The sequence below is a fragment of the Botryllus schlosseri genome, chromosome 16 (assembly GCF_051294905.1).
Source record: "Botryllus schlosseri isolate E-star chromosome 16, Bs_hap1, whole genome shotgun sequence".
NCBI classification, from domain to species: Eukaryota; Metazoa; Chordata; class Ascidiacea; order Stolidobranchia; family Styelidae; genus Botryllus; species Botryllus schlosseri.
Window position 1 is genome coordinate 2,713,220 of NC_137251.1, and position 16,692 is coordinate 2,729,911.

The 16,692-nt window shown below is 42.3% G+C and overlaps 1 protein-coding gene and 1 long non-coding RNA gene across 3 annotated transcripts in view; both read right to left on the minus strand.

Annotated features, from left to right (window-relative positions):
* Positions 1–7,493: 7,493 nt before the first annotated feature.
* The window catches only part of LOC145459203 (guanine nucleotide-binding protein G(i) subunit alpha-like), a 29,004-nt gene continuing 19,805 nt past the window's right edge, over positions 7,494–16,692 (minus strand). The window contains exons 8-10 of one of the 2 annotated variants that reach the window (XR_013921305.1): positions 15,810–15,934; positions 9,525–10,825; positions 7,494–9,458 (exon numbers count right to left, since the gene is read on the minus strand). Coding sequence is in view for 1 of the 2 variants with exons in the window: in XM_080337835.1 (XP_080193961.1) it covers positions 10,760–10,825; positions 15,810–15,934 (191 nt within the window). In the remaining variant the exon portion in view is untranslated. Of the gene's footprint in view, positions 10,826–15,809; positions 15,935–16,692 lie in introns of both variants that reach the window. The other variant, XM_080337835.1, reaches the window with a different exon arrangement.
* On the minus strand, positions 11,733–15,803 carry LOC145459204 (uncharacterized). Its single transcript, XR_013921306.1, has 2 exons — positions 13,733–15,803; positions 11,733–13,673 (listed from the first exon to the last, which is right to left on the minus strand). It is a non-coding gene; the product is annotated as an uncharacterized LOC145459204 (long non-coding RNA).

Here is a 16,692-nt window from a genome sequence, read left to right on the forward strand (position 1 = left end):
CCTGATCGCCCTAGGTACCAAAATATTCTTTAATGCATGAATGAATACGTGGTTATTACATATTAAAGTCGCTATAAACTTTTTTTCCTCTCAGCCCACGTAATCAGATTTACCAGTAGCGCCGAGTGAGCTGTTGTATTGGAAAATAAAGGGCACGTAATTAATAATTAAAAATATTCGGGCGTGCCCGTGGGTACAAATAATTCGTTATCAGGGCCGTAACAGCACTTCGTCAGCCCCCCCCCCAAAAAAAAAAACGTTGGTCTTGGGCCCCCCATCGGGTGATAAAAAAAAACTTCCGGGGGGTTTCGCCCCCGGACCCCCCTTCGGCTATCCGCTATTTTCTGATACTAGTCATCTACATTGGGTGTCCATTTACTGAGCCAGCTATTCTCGCCTAGACGCACGAAGAGCGAAAAATTTCAAGAATTAATGATTGAATTGGTCAATATGATCGGGAATTGCATGTAAGGGTCTATATTGATATCAATTTTATCCTCTCTCTGCTCACGTAAACAGATTTACCGATAGAGCTGAGTGATGTGTGGTTGAAAAGGTAGGACCCCTCAATAATAATTATACATCTTCAGGCGTATACCCGTTGGCAGGAACGAAACGGCACTTCGTCAGGCCCCCCGAAAAAAATTGGGTCTTGGGCTCCCATAGGATGATAAAACGACCACCCCCCATCACGTTGTTCGCTTTTGCCACGAAATCAGCTGTACTGTTTAGCGAGCCAGTGCGAAGCGCAAAAATTTTCGATAATTCATGATAAAATCGGTCAATAAGATCGGGAATTGCATTTATATTGCTATCAATCTCTTGTCCTCTCTGCTCACGTTACCAGATTTACCGGTAGAGCTGAGTGAGGTGCAATGTTCCCTCTAAGCTGCGCACGTGCGCAGTGCTGACACGGTCTCTGCGCACAGAAAATCTACGTTGCGCACAACAAATCCGAAGTTATGACCTTTTTTCAGTCGTTACACCCTGATGTCCAAGGGTCTGCACAGTGAGTTGTTGAGTGTGCGCAGACTCGTCAAAACGCAGAGGGAACATTGTGAGGTGTCTTGGAAACTGTAGGGCCCGTAACTAATAATTAAATATATTCGGGCGGGTGGACCCATTGGTATAACTTCGTTGCATGATGTTATTTCGTGACCCCCTGTCTGCTATATCAAAAAATATAGAATCGCCCAACAGGGATATCAAGTTTTATATATCCCTGTCGCCCAATCGTACTAAACTAAAAGACGCACACGATTTCAAATTGGTATCTCTTGACTGGCATATAATTTTTCCCTGCCAGATGGAATTCGTCTTCTGAGATTCTGATTGCCAAGACAGGAACATTCGCTGCCAGTCATTTAGGCGCCCATGGACAATTAAACCTACATGTCTTTTGTAGGCTGTATATAACGAAGTTTTCGGTGTTAATTTGCTCTGAATACTCATTAAGGATATGTCCTACCACCACATCATCTACTGCGAAGCCATTTTTCTCCAGCGCCCCCCATAGCGCCCCCCTGAGCCCAGCGCCCCCCATATCGCCCCCCGAGCGTTTCCGCCCCCTTCAAAATCTCCAGCGCCCCATGGGGGGCGCTGGAGGCAAGGTTAAGAACCACTGCTCTATATCGACACTGAGCTATATAAAATGGTGTTGATTTTTGTTGATTCTTCGCGTAGCGAAAATGTACAATATGCCCTCTTTTTTCAAGAAATGTAAAATCTCCTCTTTTTATAGCTTTGAGAGTTATGCGACTGCACGTACAAAGACAACTAAAAAATGTCGTAATGGACGTAAAAACTGGTCTCCGACGAGATCTGAGCAAATTTACATAGTACACAACACACGCTACGCTAGAGCAGTGGTTCTCAACCTGGGGGGCCACTATTTAGACTACCGATACAATCGACAATCCTGATGGGGGGTCAAGAAATAACAGCATGCAACAAAGTGACTATAATAACAATTGGCCCACCCGAAGGTGCATTATCATTTATAGCTTGCCCTAAATTTTTGAAAGCACTCCCTCCATGAACCCTACTGGTGAATCTGATCACATGGGCTGGGAAAGGATAAATATTTGAAAGTAATATGTGATACTGCTACTATTAATTACGGAATTAATTCGTGAATCTGCAAAATTTTCGCGTTCCGCGCGACAATATGCAATCCCAGCATAACATTGACACTCGCGATTTCGGTGCGTACAATATGCCGTTATGAAAAGTAGAATAGTCCGGAGTTCACCGGGAATGGATATGGACTTGACATATTAACATAGGCATTTATAGGTATGTATAGGCTAGTTCATTACAACTATATATGCCCTGGAATGCGGCTACATAAGTAATCGAAATACGGCGGTGATTAGTAAAAAGGTTGCCTACCTCTGTATTAGATGATGTGCTTTTTTGACATGACGATTAGTGCGAGGGGGGGGGGTCAGGGGGCGCAATTTTTTGATTCGACAAGGGTAGCGCATGTCCAAAAAGGTTGAGAACCGCTGCGCTGGAGTCTAGACAGTAGTTCCCAACCTTTTTCGACTCATCGCGAGATGACTTGAAAAAAAAAGGTCATTTCACCGACTTGACTCCAATATAGCCGTTTTAACGCGCCATCGCCCCCTTCGTTATTTTCGTCCCCAAGACCGCCAAATCGCCCACGTTGGGAACCACTGCGCTAGTAGGTTGACTACAAAGGGTCAATTGCAACCGCATGGGAATATGGGTCTTTCTGGAGTCCATTCGGATAAATGATCATTTTTAGGCAACCCAAAACTAATTGCCGTGAAAACTTCCAAATTACACTTCTCTCGTCCGCTATTATATCTTTTGTAACTTACAGTAAAAAGTGTCTTTTTTTCTGATCTCAAAATATGGTAACCCTACTTGATCATATACTAAGGATAATATTTTATTAGCGAAAATTATAGTATCATTACTTTATTCCGACATTGTTGGAACCTCGGAACCTGTAAACCCCGGTTGACCGTAACCAAGGCCGTAACTGCCGCACCCAAAAGCCCCAATTGCAATCAGGAGCGAGCTCAAAGATGGCCCAAAATTATTTCGTAAATTAACATGAATTATAGAGTATTTTCAGATGTTTATAAAACTTTTTTCATATTATCTTCGCGTCACGCGCAATTCCTTGTCGTTATCTGTCTTGATATTCATATATGGATTCTCCCCCCCCAAACAAAATAGCGCATCAAATATGCCGGACCCGATGTGTGGAACAGTATCCCGCCGGCCATCCGACAGTCGAAAGCATGTCCTCATTCAAGTCGAAATATAAGCATTAAGCAATTACTACTAAATGACTACTAGTCCATCCTCAAGATTACCGGACCACGACTGACCTATCGATCTCGCCTTCCATGACATGCCACCTCATTTCTTGTTGCTTGCTTTTTCCCTATACTATCTTCTTTACTTTTCATTCAGTGTGCATGCCTCCTCTTTACATCGCTTAGGCCAAGGTGGGTGTCTGATTCCATAGACTACTCCAAGTCGCTTCGACACCTTCCTATCTTTTCATTGTATCGCATTTTGTGGTATATTGAACTGATAAAATTGCTAATAAAACCAATGATGATCATGATTTATAGAGTTATATAAGCATTCCGGAGTCTGCTATTACCGCGGGTAACGACATACCAATACGTTGATAATGACGTTTTCGGCTAACATGCAACTCTGCTGCGAAGTGTGCTGTCAAACAGCTCGGTGCTCGGAAACCTTGACCCCAAAGGACCGCCTCATGTTGCCGAACCGATATATGTCGAATTTACAGGCGCCTGATAGATATACTTGTCCTGACAAACTGAGCCTCACATTACAAATGCCACCCGCAGAGACTTTGAGTCGTGTGCGTCGCACGGAAGAAGTTCTTTAGGTCTGGTAAAGTTTCAGCGATTCCGAAATCTTTTGACTATATATAGCAGTGTTGGGATGGCTCGAGTCATGACTTGACATGCCACCTCATTTTGTCGCTTTGCGTCTTATATTCTCTGCATTACATTTCATTCAGTGTGCATGCCTCTTATTTACTTCGCCTAGGCTAAGGTGGGTGTCCGATCTTAATGGCTACTCCAAGTTTGTTTCGACACCTTCCTATCTTTTCATTGTATCGCAGTCTTGTGATGTTTTGAAACGGTGAAAATATTAATAAACCTGATTGATTGATTGACTCGAGTCACTTAGCAAAACGACTGACTTGTCTCGGCGCTTCAAAAATGCGGATTGACTCGTGACTCAAAGCAAAGTTATGAGTCAATTTCAAGTCGTCAAGTATACGGTGTCGATGGAATCACTGTATTTTGTGTATGATTCGTATTGTTCGCGATACGCCGGTGTCAGTTTGTGAGAGTATAACCATAGCTATTATATAGTCATTCCCTGATGCTCCATTATTACATCACAAATAAATTGACCAGAAACTAAATGATCACAGCTTACGTTGTCGTAGTAATCGTCACTGATACTTCGAAAATTCAATTTGACTTGAATTGTGACTTGACTTGACTCGAGTCACCTTCGAAAATCGATTGACTTGACTTGACTCGAGTCAAAATGCGCAATGACTCGAGATGACTCGTGACTCGAAGGTATGGTGACTTAATCCCAACACTGCTATATAGCAGACGGAAGGTCACGAAAAAACGATAACACACAACAAAATGAGTGATAACAACGCGCCCACCCGCAGATACATATATAAGTATTGATTACATGCCCTAAATTTTCGAAAACTCCAAGTCCGTCAGTATAAACCAGGGGTGACCAACCTGCGGCAGTAGAAGTAAATTTGTACGGCCGTTGGACGCGTGTAACTCAATTAGTAATTGTTTGCGGCCGTCGACATGCAAATTGAATTTACGAATTGACTCCCGAATTTTTGAGAGATAATAATTAATCTTAAACCCGAAGATCAATCATCTTTTATAAGTTGCCCTGAATTTTCGAAAACATCCCCTCCCACAACTCTACCGGTAAATCTGATATCATATGGGCTGAGAGAGGGAAATTCACCTGTGAATTTGAAAATTTTCGCGCTTGGCGCGACCATAACGGATACGGGCCCGATTCATAACGTGACCACTCGTGATTTGGGCAGAGGTGGTCAGTAACGAAGTACTTCTACTTTGTGAAGTAAATTTTGCCTACTCACACTACTCTTTAGTAGTTATGATTTCAGACTACTTCTACTTCTACTTGACAGTTTTCAGTTTTGTAGGCGAAAATAAGCGGCCTAGAATAGCTACTTACTTACTTGTGAACCATCACTCCTACTTCGAGTAGAAATTCCGCCGTTACTTCTACTTCTACTTGAGCAGTGACGGTGACTACTTTGACCACCTCTGGATTTTGGTGCGTATAGTAAGCCGATATGAATAAATAGATTATAGTCCGGAGTTCACCAGGAATGGACATATTAATATGGATATTGGGCGTCCAGTTAGTTCATTTACGACTGTGTCATGGGATGCGACCATAGACTACATGAGTAATCGAAATGCAGCCGTGAATAGCAAAAAGGTTGGCCATCCCTTGGTATAAACGGCAAGTCTAAGGAGGTGGGCTAGTAGTTAAAAATTCGATAGTAATATTTGAAATTCCGCGACTGGACAAAATGAGTTCGCTAACCATCACCGACAACAAGACGACCATCGCAGTGATAACGTACGACTCTAACAAGTCAGATTCGCAACACAACACAAAGTTTTGATAAAATGATGACAACGAGCTACGAAACAATTTTGGTTCAAAAATACGAAATATATATGGATCACGTTTATCTGGAATCCTTTCAAGTTTAACTTTATAGGCCTACTGATGTTGTAGGAGCAGTTCATCTCAACTTTGTACACTCATGGACGATAAAAATATTCTACAGCCGCATTTGAGGCCCAAAGATGAGCGGATTCTACAACCGAAATCCACCCGCCTCCGATTAGCAATTAGAAATCCCGAGTCGGAAAAATCAACTGGTAGACCTACGTAAAATCGTGCTAAATTTCGACTTTCAAAGCTGATTCAAAATTCAAATCCAGTTCAGCTACGTCAGAAATCGATGAAATCCCGCTCCGGAACTTGATATCACCAGTGATGAATGACTCCATGGATTGAGCGGTATCGCTCCAGGGCCTGATACGCCAGCTTGTGAATGAGAGTGTAACTGTATAGGCGTGTAGCCTACACGATACTAGAAACTTCGGTATTTCCATACCAATAGAAATATATTATGGCCAGGGCCGAAGCAGCACTTTATCAGCCCCCTACAAACATTGGAATGGGGCCCCATAGGTTGATAAGCACACTAAACTTCTGAAGGGGGCTTCGCCCCTCAGACCCAATTTCTATGACGAACGAACATGGAGGCTACTGCAAACAGTCATTGCGTAATGCGTATCTTCAATCATGCAAGTTCCGTTACACGCACTTAAACCAAGGCATCTCAACGTCCTCAAGTGATATAAGGAATGCACCGTTCTCTCGTAGCTGCGATTACAGCCGGTGTCTGGGTCTGATTCTATATCGCAGTGCTTCTCAACCTCTGAGCTGGTACGCACTTGTGCGGATGAGTGCTGACGACAATCGTAAATAATTGTTACCATTTTGACGTGATAATTCAAATGCAGCGGCACCCTAACTTTTATCGTTATGACGCAATAATATTGTTTTACTTACAACGCACCATATGATCATAGCTTTTACAATTACTTTGTCTCGCAAATCAGAAGTCTGACTCGAAAGCGGGTGTTGTGCATGAGCCCGAGTGTGCGAAACGCGGGGAAAATTACGTCAAATTGACTTTTTGCTTTCTTTATGTGAACAATCATCATATTTTCGTAATAACGGTTCGATTAGCAGGAGGCACGAAGTGGAGAGAATGACGATAATTCAGGCTTGGAGGGCGAATTCTGGGTGGTTCAGTGCCTGATCATTATTTAATTTATATTTTCAGAGTTGGTGTGACAGCAGCTTTCGATCAAGACCAGATTCAGTTAATTCGACACTCTGGAACTTTTGGATTACCAGAAATCCCAGTGGCTGTAGCAAAATAAGACTGAATAAAGCCTCAGCTAAGCGGAACGAAGCTGCAAAATCGGTCGTTGCCATTCCATACTTACAATCGATCGTATCATATCTTCTCACGTTTCATTCAGTGTGCGTGCACCGTGCATGTGCATGCCTCCTTTTTACATCGGCCAGGTGGTTGTCTGATTTCGAGGACTACTCCAAGTCGTTTCGACACCTTCCCATCTTTCATTGTATCGCAGTCTTGTGGTGTATTGAAATGATAAAACTTTTTTGCAATAAATTGAATTGATAGACAGTTTTCTCAACCTCAGCACTCGGTCGAATCGGATTAGTGGTTCGAGCCGTTGGTATTTTGGCCTATTCATGATGAATATGATTGGCGCCAGAGGAACAAATTTTCCAGCGGATAATAACACAGATGTAATCTTTGCCGACAACGAACACGAGATGCATCAAATGTATTTAGTCATCAGTACAGTTCATAACAATATACAGTTGAACTAATAACCACGAACATGATCACATAAAACACATGTGCCAACATAACTGGATCAGGGACACTCACCGCCGCAAATTGGAACAATATCGCATTCACAGTAACACATCGACTGAGACGGTTTCATCGTATTTTTGATAATGTTCATCTTATCAAGGGACACTACTGTTACAGGACCGCAAGTGAAAAATCGGGAAATAAAATATTAAAGCGGTTACTCTGCCAAATATCGGAATCGCCAATTCAAAGCGTATAAGTAACATTTCTTTCCAGGTCCTCTTATAATGCAAAAGCGTTCACGCTCACTCGCAAGCTCGCGAAGGAATGGACCGACATCCTAGTATAATGCGATATCAGATCTGCGACAGCGACGGCTGCGTGATTTGTGTGCGTGACACCCCAAATAACGCAGGATGAGTTGAGTATAGTTGTTATGGCAAGGATAACTGCGTGAAAAGCGAACAGTCAGAGAGACAGTGTCAATGGCTACTATGATTGTTCACAAGGTATTTGAGCACGACGCAGTACTACTGCACTCTGCAAAAAGTGCACATATATATCGTGGGTTCCGATAAAAACTAATATGGTGCAGCGATTGAGCGGATGCTAATGACCTACCTTTTGGCAGGTTGGAATAAACTACATTTTGACAGACGACTAAATATTTCACATTTCTAGATCGACTATTCGTTAACTCATATAAATACTAGTCAGTTAAAAGCTGTGTATCAAGCGGAACAATGCACGGCTGGGCAGATAAGAAAACACTATAGAATAAGGATGGGCAGTTCGAATTATAGATTCGAATCGGTACCGATTATGCTCATCTCTAGTGCGGTGGGAAATTACCAGAATCGTATGAAGGCCGGCACCGAACAGTTTTAGCAAATTTCTCGGATAGGTTACAACTCGATTTGAGGTTGAACAGTGCACGATGAAAACAAATCACCAAGTAACAATTGGTCCATTGCAGTTATGTTCACGAAAGTCTGAGAACCACTCAGCTACACAGATTGCACACGGGCGATCTTATCAATACGATCGTTACCCCCATTAAAAATACATTTCAATGACGAAATAGATGGATGCGTTGAGATTAATCACCGAATGAGCTAAAAATTTGAAATCGTAGTTACAAAAATATCAGGACTTATAAAATGATAATACATTTGATTGAACAATTTTCCTTCAGAATACTGGTATCGCGACAAATAACTTGACGAGTATCGTTTTCCGGAGCAATCCACAGTAAATATGAGTGGACGATAGCAATAAAAATAGCTGACACTATTTCGACATGGAAGGAGGTCAGGTGACATCAAATAATACCGGTAAAAGCAGCATACAGCTAATGTCAAAGCAGTAAATTGGAGAAAAGCATAAGCGAAAATATTTTTAAAAGCCTACTATGTCACCTGACCGACGGCGTAGCCAGACCAGGGCAAACAGCGCACTTTGCCACCGGAATTTCAGTCATCATACAGCCGCATTCCTTTGCAACGTTACAGTTGATGCAAGATTCTGATTCCCCCCTAAATTTGGCGAGCACGCCAGACTCCAAACCAACGTTTCTCAACTTTTTGTCTAGCGCGGACCCTTCAATTTCGTTAGGTGGATGCGTGGACCCACAACCGCGAAATTTGGGAAGCTGATAACACAAAACGTCATCACTAGGGCGATTATATTCTGATACGTCACAAAAAGTCAACATCGTAGCCTTGGTATTTTGTGAACCATAAACCGTTGGTTTTTATGGTGTGATGATCAGCACACTTCAAAACGTAGGCCTTAATTCATGTTGAGGCGAGGATCGGAGGATGTGTCGGAAAACCGAGAGAAATTCTCATATATGAATGTGAAACAAGTTCGCGTGAACATTCAAACATCAAAAACCGCAGGATGAACAACTGCGCTGTATACACATTGTGTTACCAGCAATATACGCTGAGCTTCGGCACTGCCAGCCAACAACTGCTACTGGTAGCCGATCTTTATCCATTCTTGCCAATCCACTTCGTAAGGACAGACAGTTCGAACCATTTTCGCAATATAATAATATATCGAGATCTCGTGGTTCTTTAAAATCGCCAATATTTCAATGAACGCTCGACTGACTGCCTATCAGAAAATTTAGCCAAGTGTTTCTAGTTGTACTGCAATACCAATTTTCAGACCACATTTTCTAACATAACTTAAAATTGATCGTTTTTATGTAATAAAATAATCGCCCTAGTCATCACTTATCAAGACCCCATAGATCTACATTAATGGTTGCCTACAAAGTTACCAGGCCATCAATTTCGCTTGTGACCAGAGGGTGAGCGGTCAACACAAGACAAAATTCGGTCGTTAGTCAAAAATAAGGACAATGTAGTATTATAGCTGTATAGTTTCAGTATTGGCCTTACATGACCGAGAACGCCAGGTTAAGATCCTATGCTGTTGGCGAACAGAGTGGTCGGTGACTTAACTTGGTATTCAAATCTAAGGTAATCAGATTGAATGATTGATCGTCGCCCGCGATTAGACACACGTAATTTCACGGGGGATGAGCATGTAGAATCCCGTTGCAAGACAATTGCCGTGTGCAAGTTCAATACACACACACAGCCATGACAAGTTAAATATTACAATCGTACCGGCAAGATAAAGCGGGATACTGATTCCAGTTCTCCATATCGCAAACACAAGCTATAATGCACAGCACACATACACTCAGATATTCGTCGAAGCTCAACGGAAGTAAAAAAACGCATACAATAATATTTCTAAATGAAACCTGCTAGCAACCAGCAGGATAAAACACTATCCGGATATTCACTCCATCTCCGGACTTGGAAACATGTAAATTATGTAGTGCGACATTCGCCTATAGTGCAATCGTATACAAGTAATAAACATTAGCTAGTACTTCCTAGTAGATGGACACGTTAGAGTAAGGAACAATACAGCAAGTCTCGCGTGACGATCCCGCCACAGCAGGATACCTTGAACTTCGACAATTTGGTCCGACCAGCACTACCCAAACCAGACACGCTCCATGCTCATATTTTACCGCTGACACATATTACAAACAGCTGGATTCGTCACGTAGAAAAAGCGTAATGTACGGCGTGAGGTGTCGGCGGCAGTACAATTATCGAGTCGTTGTCCCGCAGCGCTGCATACCGATTCCTCCGTATCGCATTTTCGATAGCTAGCCGCCCATTTCCGTTATATGAGTCCGATTTCTTTCATGTTGGATTGAGTGATCATGTCAGCCACCGCGTCGAAAACAACCTGAAAGCAGACGTGACGTGTGATGTTAAAATCTGGCTGGTTTCTGGTTTGTCAATAATACACGCTGTGTGGGCCGTTTCCAAAGTCCTCGGTCGAGGAACACAAGCGTGTTGCTCGCGGCAACAAACAGGGTGGCCAAAATCGTCTCGAACATTATTCGCGTAAAAGTACCAAGTCGTTCAATCTCATATATTTCAAGAGCATAAAGCCGTTACTACCGGTGCCAAAAATACGAAATATATCGAAACGCTACTGCGTGGTCTTGGTGCCAGATGTTCGCAGTGACGTTACCATAACGCAGTGGTTCCCAACCTGTGGTAGTGTGGTACGCGTACCATTAGCGGTACACGAAGGTCTTACAGGTGGTACGCGAGTAGATTCTGTTTTTTCCTTCGACCGAACGGAGTTATTAGTTCATTTTGGGTTGATTTTGAGTTTTTTGAAGCCGTCGTCGTCGTGGGCAATCACACCAATGACGGTCTCCGGGGAAGAGATCTAGTCGTAAAGTATTGGGATTCTTACCTAACCAAATTCCGTTTTAATATATTTGGCTACAAGAATTCTAAATGGATCCACTACTGAAATCGTATACTGCGCCTTAAATGGGCTTTTTATTTTATGTTTCGATGCCTTCGGCAACTCTACACGGTGGAAACATTTTTGGCCGCCTTCGGCACGCGTAACTCATGTTGGTGGTACGCGAGCACTGCATAAAACCTCGAAATGGTATGTGGGTGGAAAAAGGTTGGGAACCACTGCCATAACGGATAACGCAAACACGAGCTATCAAGTTTCAGAGTTCACCGTGGTGGGGTTGAACACAACTGTCTCAGCGAAACGATTCTGGGCTAGTCATCAACAACTTTTCGATTTTATTTCAGTAAACCGGTTGAAGGTCAGATGTGGAGAGAGGTCTACTTTGCAAGTGGTGCATATGTCTTGCCACGGGCAGGTTTTCGCGGTGAACCTGGTGTGTTGCTACGTCGTAACGTTCATTCCAGTGATAGGATCGATATATCTGATTCTTAAACATCGCAGTTTGTGCTGATTTGTCAGAACAAGATTACTCGACGAATAATTACATGAGATATGCTTCCGCCCGAGCCTACTAAGTGACTTATTGAGTGGATATGGTCCAAAGAATACATGATTACTATTGCTTGGGTATTGGTTTCCACTTAATAGACTCTCATCTCGCTGCCGTTAGCTTTGTTCGTCATGTGACATCCAAGAGTCTGTTTACTAGTCACGATTGCGTAACAGCGACAGGATTCTGTCGAAATTTCAAATTCGCCTCATCGGATTTATCGGCTACAGTTCGCTGATAACGCGAGTCAGCTGAAAAGCTGAAATCTTGAAGTAGAATTGATTTAGCAGTATGAATATGCTTGCCGAGATAAGGAAACTTTATAATTTTACAAATAGCCCTGTGGATAACATCAAACGGAGTACACAGAGCTTCCATAAACAGAAACCGTGCAGTGTGCATAATGATTGATGCGCACCCTCAATTTAGCATGACGATGCTGCCGGCGTGGTGTGGTTTTACGAGATAAATGTCCCAGCCTGGTATCGTGATACGATGGCTTCGAGAGCATCAACATTTCAACAACTTCATTACATGCGTAGCAGAGCTTCGGGCACTTGAATCGGTCGCACAGACATATGAGACGCCACGTTCGAGTGTAGGTAGACTATTGAAACCTCTCGATGCGCGTGATCACAAGATCTCGGATATCGAAGACTTCCCGACGCATTTCTAGCTTGCTTTGATATTGCGGATCACACGTGAATTCGTCGTTTGGCAGTCCCCAATCTCCATCCTAACTCCCCACTACCCTAAGCCAAACCGAATGCAAAAATTATTACATACATAACATGTGCCGAGTTCAATATGTGTCAAAATGCACGATCATATTCAGTGAAGCATTATTTTATAATTTATTACTGCAATGTTGATGCATTGTTTTGTACTAATAATAAATATTACTTCTCTAACACCCGATTCACCAAGAAAGATGTTTCCAAACCAGTCAGCGTGCGGTTTAGTCGCATTTCCTGAACTGTGATCGTGAACCACATATGCTTTGGGCTGGTTTCACTTACGAGACTAGTTTGTATGAGAAGCACGAAACATATCAGACTTTTTGTCGACATCCACCGGACCTACAAGGCGCTAAATCTCAACGGATACAAGCCGATAATTTGCCTCGGCCCTCGCACTCATTCGACCTCCGTGTTACGTATTGTTGGCGCAATTTCCTGTTATTTTGACAAAAAAACTGCCAGTGTAATGGATACGGTTACTTCCACTTGACATTAACGCTAAACTCACGTCTGATTCAAGCACATCACCTACTCTTACAACCAACCGGATATACGATGGGCGGATATAAGAAATATTCTGCTATTTCGTCGAAATTACGGTATTCAGATCACTCCGAAATTTGATACGACTGATGCGTAGCGATCACGCAGTTAAAGCAACGTCGAGAAGCTTCTTCGAAATAAGAAAAACGTTCTTACTGATGCTGTTCGCTACGTCGAAAGCGAGGGGGAAATACATCCTATACGGTTGCATTGTGTTACACTTCACATTTGCGTGCTTGCAGGAAATGGGCCATATGACCAGTTTTTCAACTGGCAATGAATAGACCGCATTCGTCATCGGACGGAACGCGTAATTATTTACATCAAGTAACCCAAACGACAAGGTAATATTGGACAATGAGCAAACCTACAATGAAGCCCGTCTTAGCTTCAGCGAACGGTTGTCACGACGACAGGACGACATATCCACCAGAGACGATCCCGAATCTACTCTTGACCATAAAATATCCGAGTTAATCTGAACATCCGACATATCCGATAAGACAGGGTTCGGTACGACAGTGCTCAACATTTTACCTAATTTAGCTGCTTGAAAAGTGGTCTTGGTTTTACACTGTACATAAACAGTTTTCATAAGCAATTTGTCCTTTTGAATTTCATCATCAAAACCTGGCTGATATCTTCGGCATCCCATCTACAGGAAATGGTCGGAGAACCGCAACTATCTTTGGCACTATTAGTCATAGTGCACAAATCACGGAAATAAATTTCGAAATTTGGGAAGTGGTGTCTGGTCGTTGGCAAGAATAGGACTATGATGCAAACTACATTTAAAAGCTATTAGAGCATTATTCTTCCAACTGCAGATGATATTGACCTGCTACAGAAAACAGTTCTTCGAAACACTTCTACCCTTTAGGTATGATCATAAATCCTAATCAGCCTTCTTCATATGCAATAAACACATGCTGTGACGCCTGGTCATTCGCAGCATACAAGCGCAATCTTCTGGAGTCAGATCATAAGACGATGATACACACACAAAAATTTCGCGCTGCGTTGTTGTCGTCATTCCCATCCTATGGCAAGGCCACACGCTTTCACGTTGTAGGCCTGATGCAAACAGCGAATTCGCTGCTGAGGAACGTTCTTTTCGTGACAAAGTCTTGTTTTCAAGACTTGAGACTTTAGTCGAGACAGTTTCTTATCTAATTCAGAACACAAGCTAAGCACGGGGTCAAGAAGGAGAGAATGACACTGGGAATATCAACACTTATATTGCAATCCGACGAGGCATCTTCAGGCAGACGTAATGATGATTCACGTACTCCTTACTTTGCGCCAAATACCTCCAATTGAAGCGGATGTTACACTAATCTCTTCTGGTTCATTGATCGGACAGAGCAAGTTCATGAATCTGCTACTGTGAACAAACTAGTTTTAGTTCTGCTTGAGTTTTCTTCGACTCGACTTACAACTAGCGCCTTACCCTTGGAAGTTTTGTAATCAGAGACTTTCCTCATCCTCACCAGTAACGAATCATGGTTTTGTCCGATCAACCTTCAACTAATCCTTCCGTATTACCGGTAATCAATGTACTTTTCAAAGCTGCCATTTTAAGGTAGATGCTATTAACGATTCACTATGTAGTTGGAGTAACAATACTACTCCCATTTGAATGATTTTGGTTCCGTTATACCAACAAAGCAGTGCTGGGGAAAATGTGATTGTGCAATAAACGATTTTCAAGTTCAAAGTAGGTGGTTCTGTGAACATTTATTCATTAACATACCTGTCTGGTAGCGTATCCGCAACAAAGTCTACAGAACAGTACAGCTCAAATTCAGCATTTGCAAAGGAACTAGGCTGGTTCATGAATGGCCTGTTTGGATCTCGATTTTGTTAGGATTAGACGCGACAAGGATGTTGGAACACAGACAGAGACGTTTCAAATAGGGAAGTCTCCGATCTTACTACATGATTGATTGAGGTGTCAAATTACGTTGCCTTATTGCTGCCACGAAAAATCATTTAGCAACAGCTCAATTCATGCGGCGGGAAACATGTCCCCGACATCAATGTAGACTAGACAATGACGGTTAGTTTTTGCGATACAGTTAAAGGAACGCAAAAAGACCAACACCGGCAGACTATTTCTTACAAGATTTTCTTACCAAATGCTAAATTGGGACATAGCAGACCAGCGAAGGCAAAGTCACAAATTCAAAAGCACAATTGCCAGTTGACGTTATTGAAAGTCGAATGAGACGGCAATCATTTGGCCGAGACATTACAAGGCTTGGACATCAATGTTGCGCTGAGTAAGTTGACAATACTTGGCGCGGATCTAAATTCCAAGGCAAGTTGCTGACAACCAATTAAGCAGGAGAGAAGAGAAGAAATATTTTCAGAAGCATGTAGATTTGTTGGTATGCACCGATTCAGTGTCTATCATTCTACTGGCAATCTGCAATCAAACAAGATACTCAGTTTCACAAAGAGCCAGAAGTGCGGTCACAAATATTCTTGACTTACGTCATCTGAATGCCAACGTATACTGAGATTACCATGAACAACCAAACAAGATGTCAGCGTGGAATCCGTGTGATGAAAGCGGGAAAACTAGCAGGAAGTAACAACACAGAAATCTCACTTGAATATTTTGTGTATCGGTCGCACAAGTGAAATGCGAATAGATTTCCTTTGTGTCGGGATGGCCGTTCAAATTCTCGAATTGCGCTCTGATGTAGTTGGCCGTTTCCATGAAAGTATTCCCACCTGTAAGAAAACAATTCATGGCAATCATTCACAGAGCCAAGTATGCCCTTAATTAGGTTGCCCTGCAAAAAAAATTCACTTTGCATTTGCGAGCTGTTAATTAGCACCTCATCAGTACCAATTGCCTCATGGGAAAGGACTGATTTTCTGTAATATGTGTCGTAATAATGTGGGAAAATCCAACAAACAATTCACAACAGTGCAATCACCGTCGGTGGACTAACCAATGTACTAGGATTGAAATACTTTGCAAATAGCCAATAGCCAAGACCAATCCTAGCGTTTCAGATAATTTCAAACGACTGCTATTTTCAAATTGCCATAGCAGAACCAATACAACTAAGGCTGGACATCAATAGAAGAAAAAATATGGTCGGCTGGCTTGTCATCAAACATGATTGATTGATTGCAGTAATAATTTATTATTGTAACATCGCACTAGAACCAATTGCCATGAAAGAAATTGTTACAGAGTCGATAGCATAATCACAGATGAAGTTCGTCATAACTTGAAAATTCTAATCTTGCTCCAAGTGAGATCTGTCAGGTATTCTCCAAGTTCAAGCCAAGTCACTGGTATTGATGGTATGTTATCACCATTCCGCTAGTATGGAACGAAAAGCTATACTGAGCTTTGTTGGTTTTATGATTTTTCAACAGCGTGCGATCCAGCAGCTTGTAGTCCGATCTTGTCGACGTGAATTTACTTTCACGTTGTGTCATAAATTAGTCTACTTTATGAGCTGCATCGTTGCCGT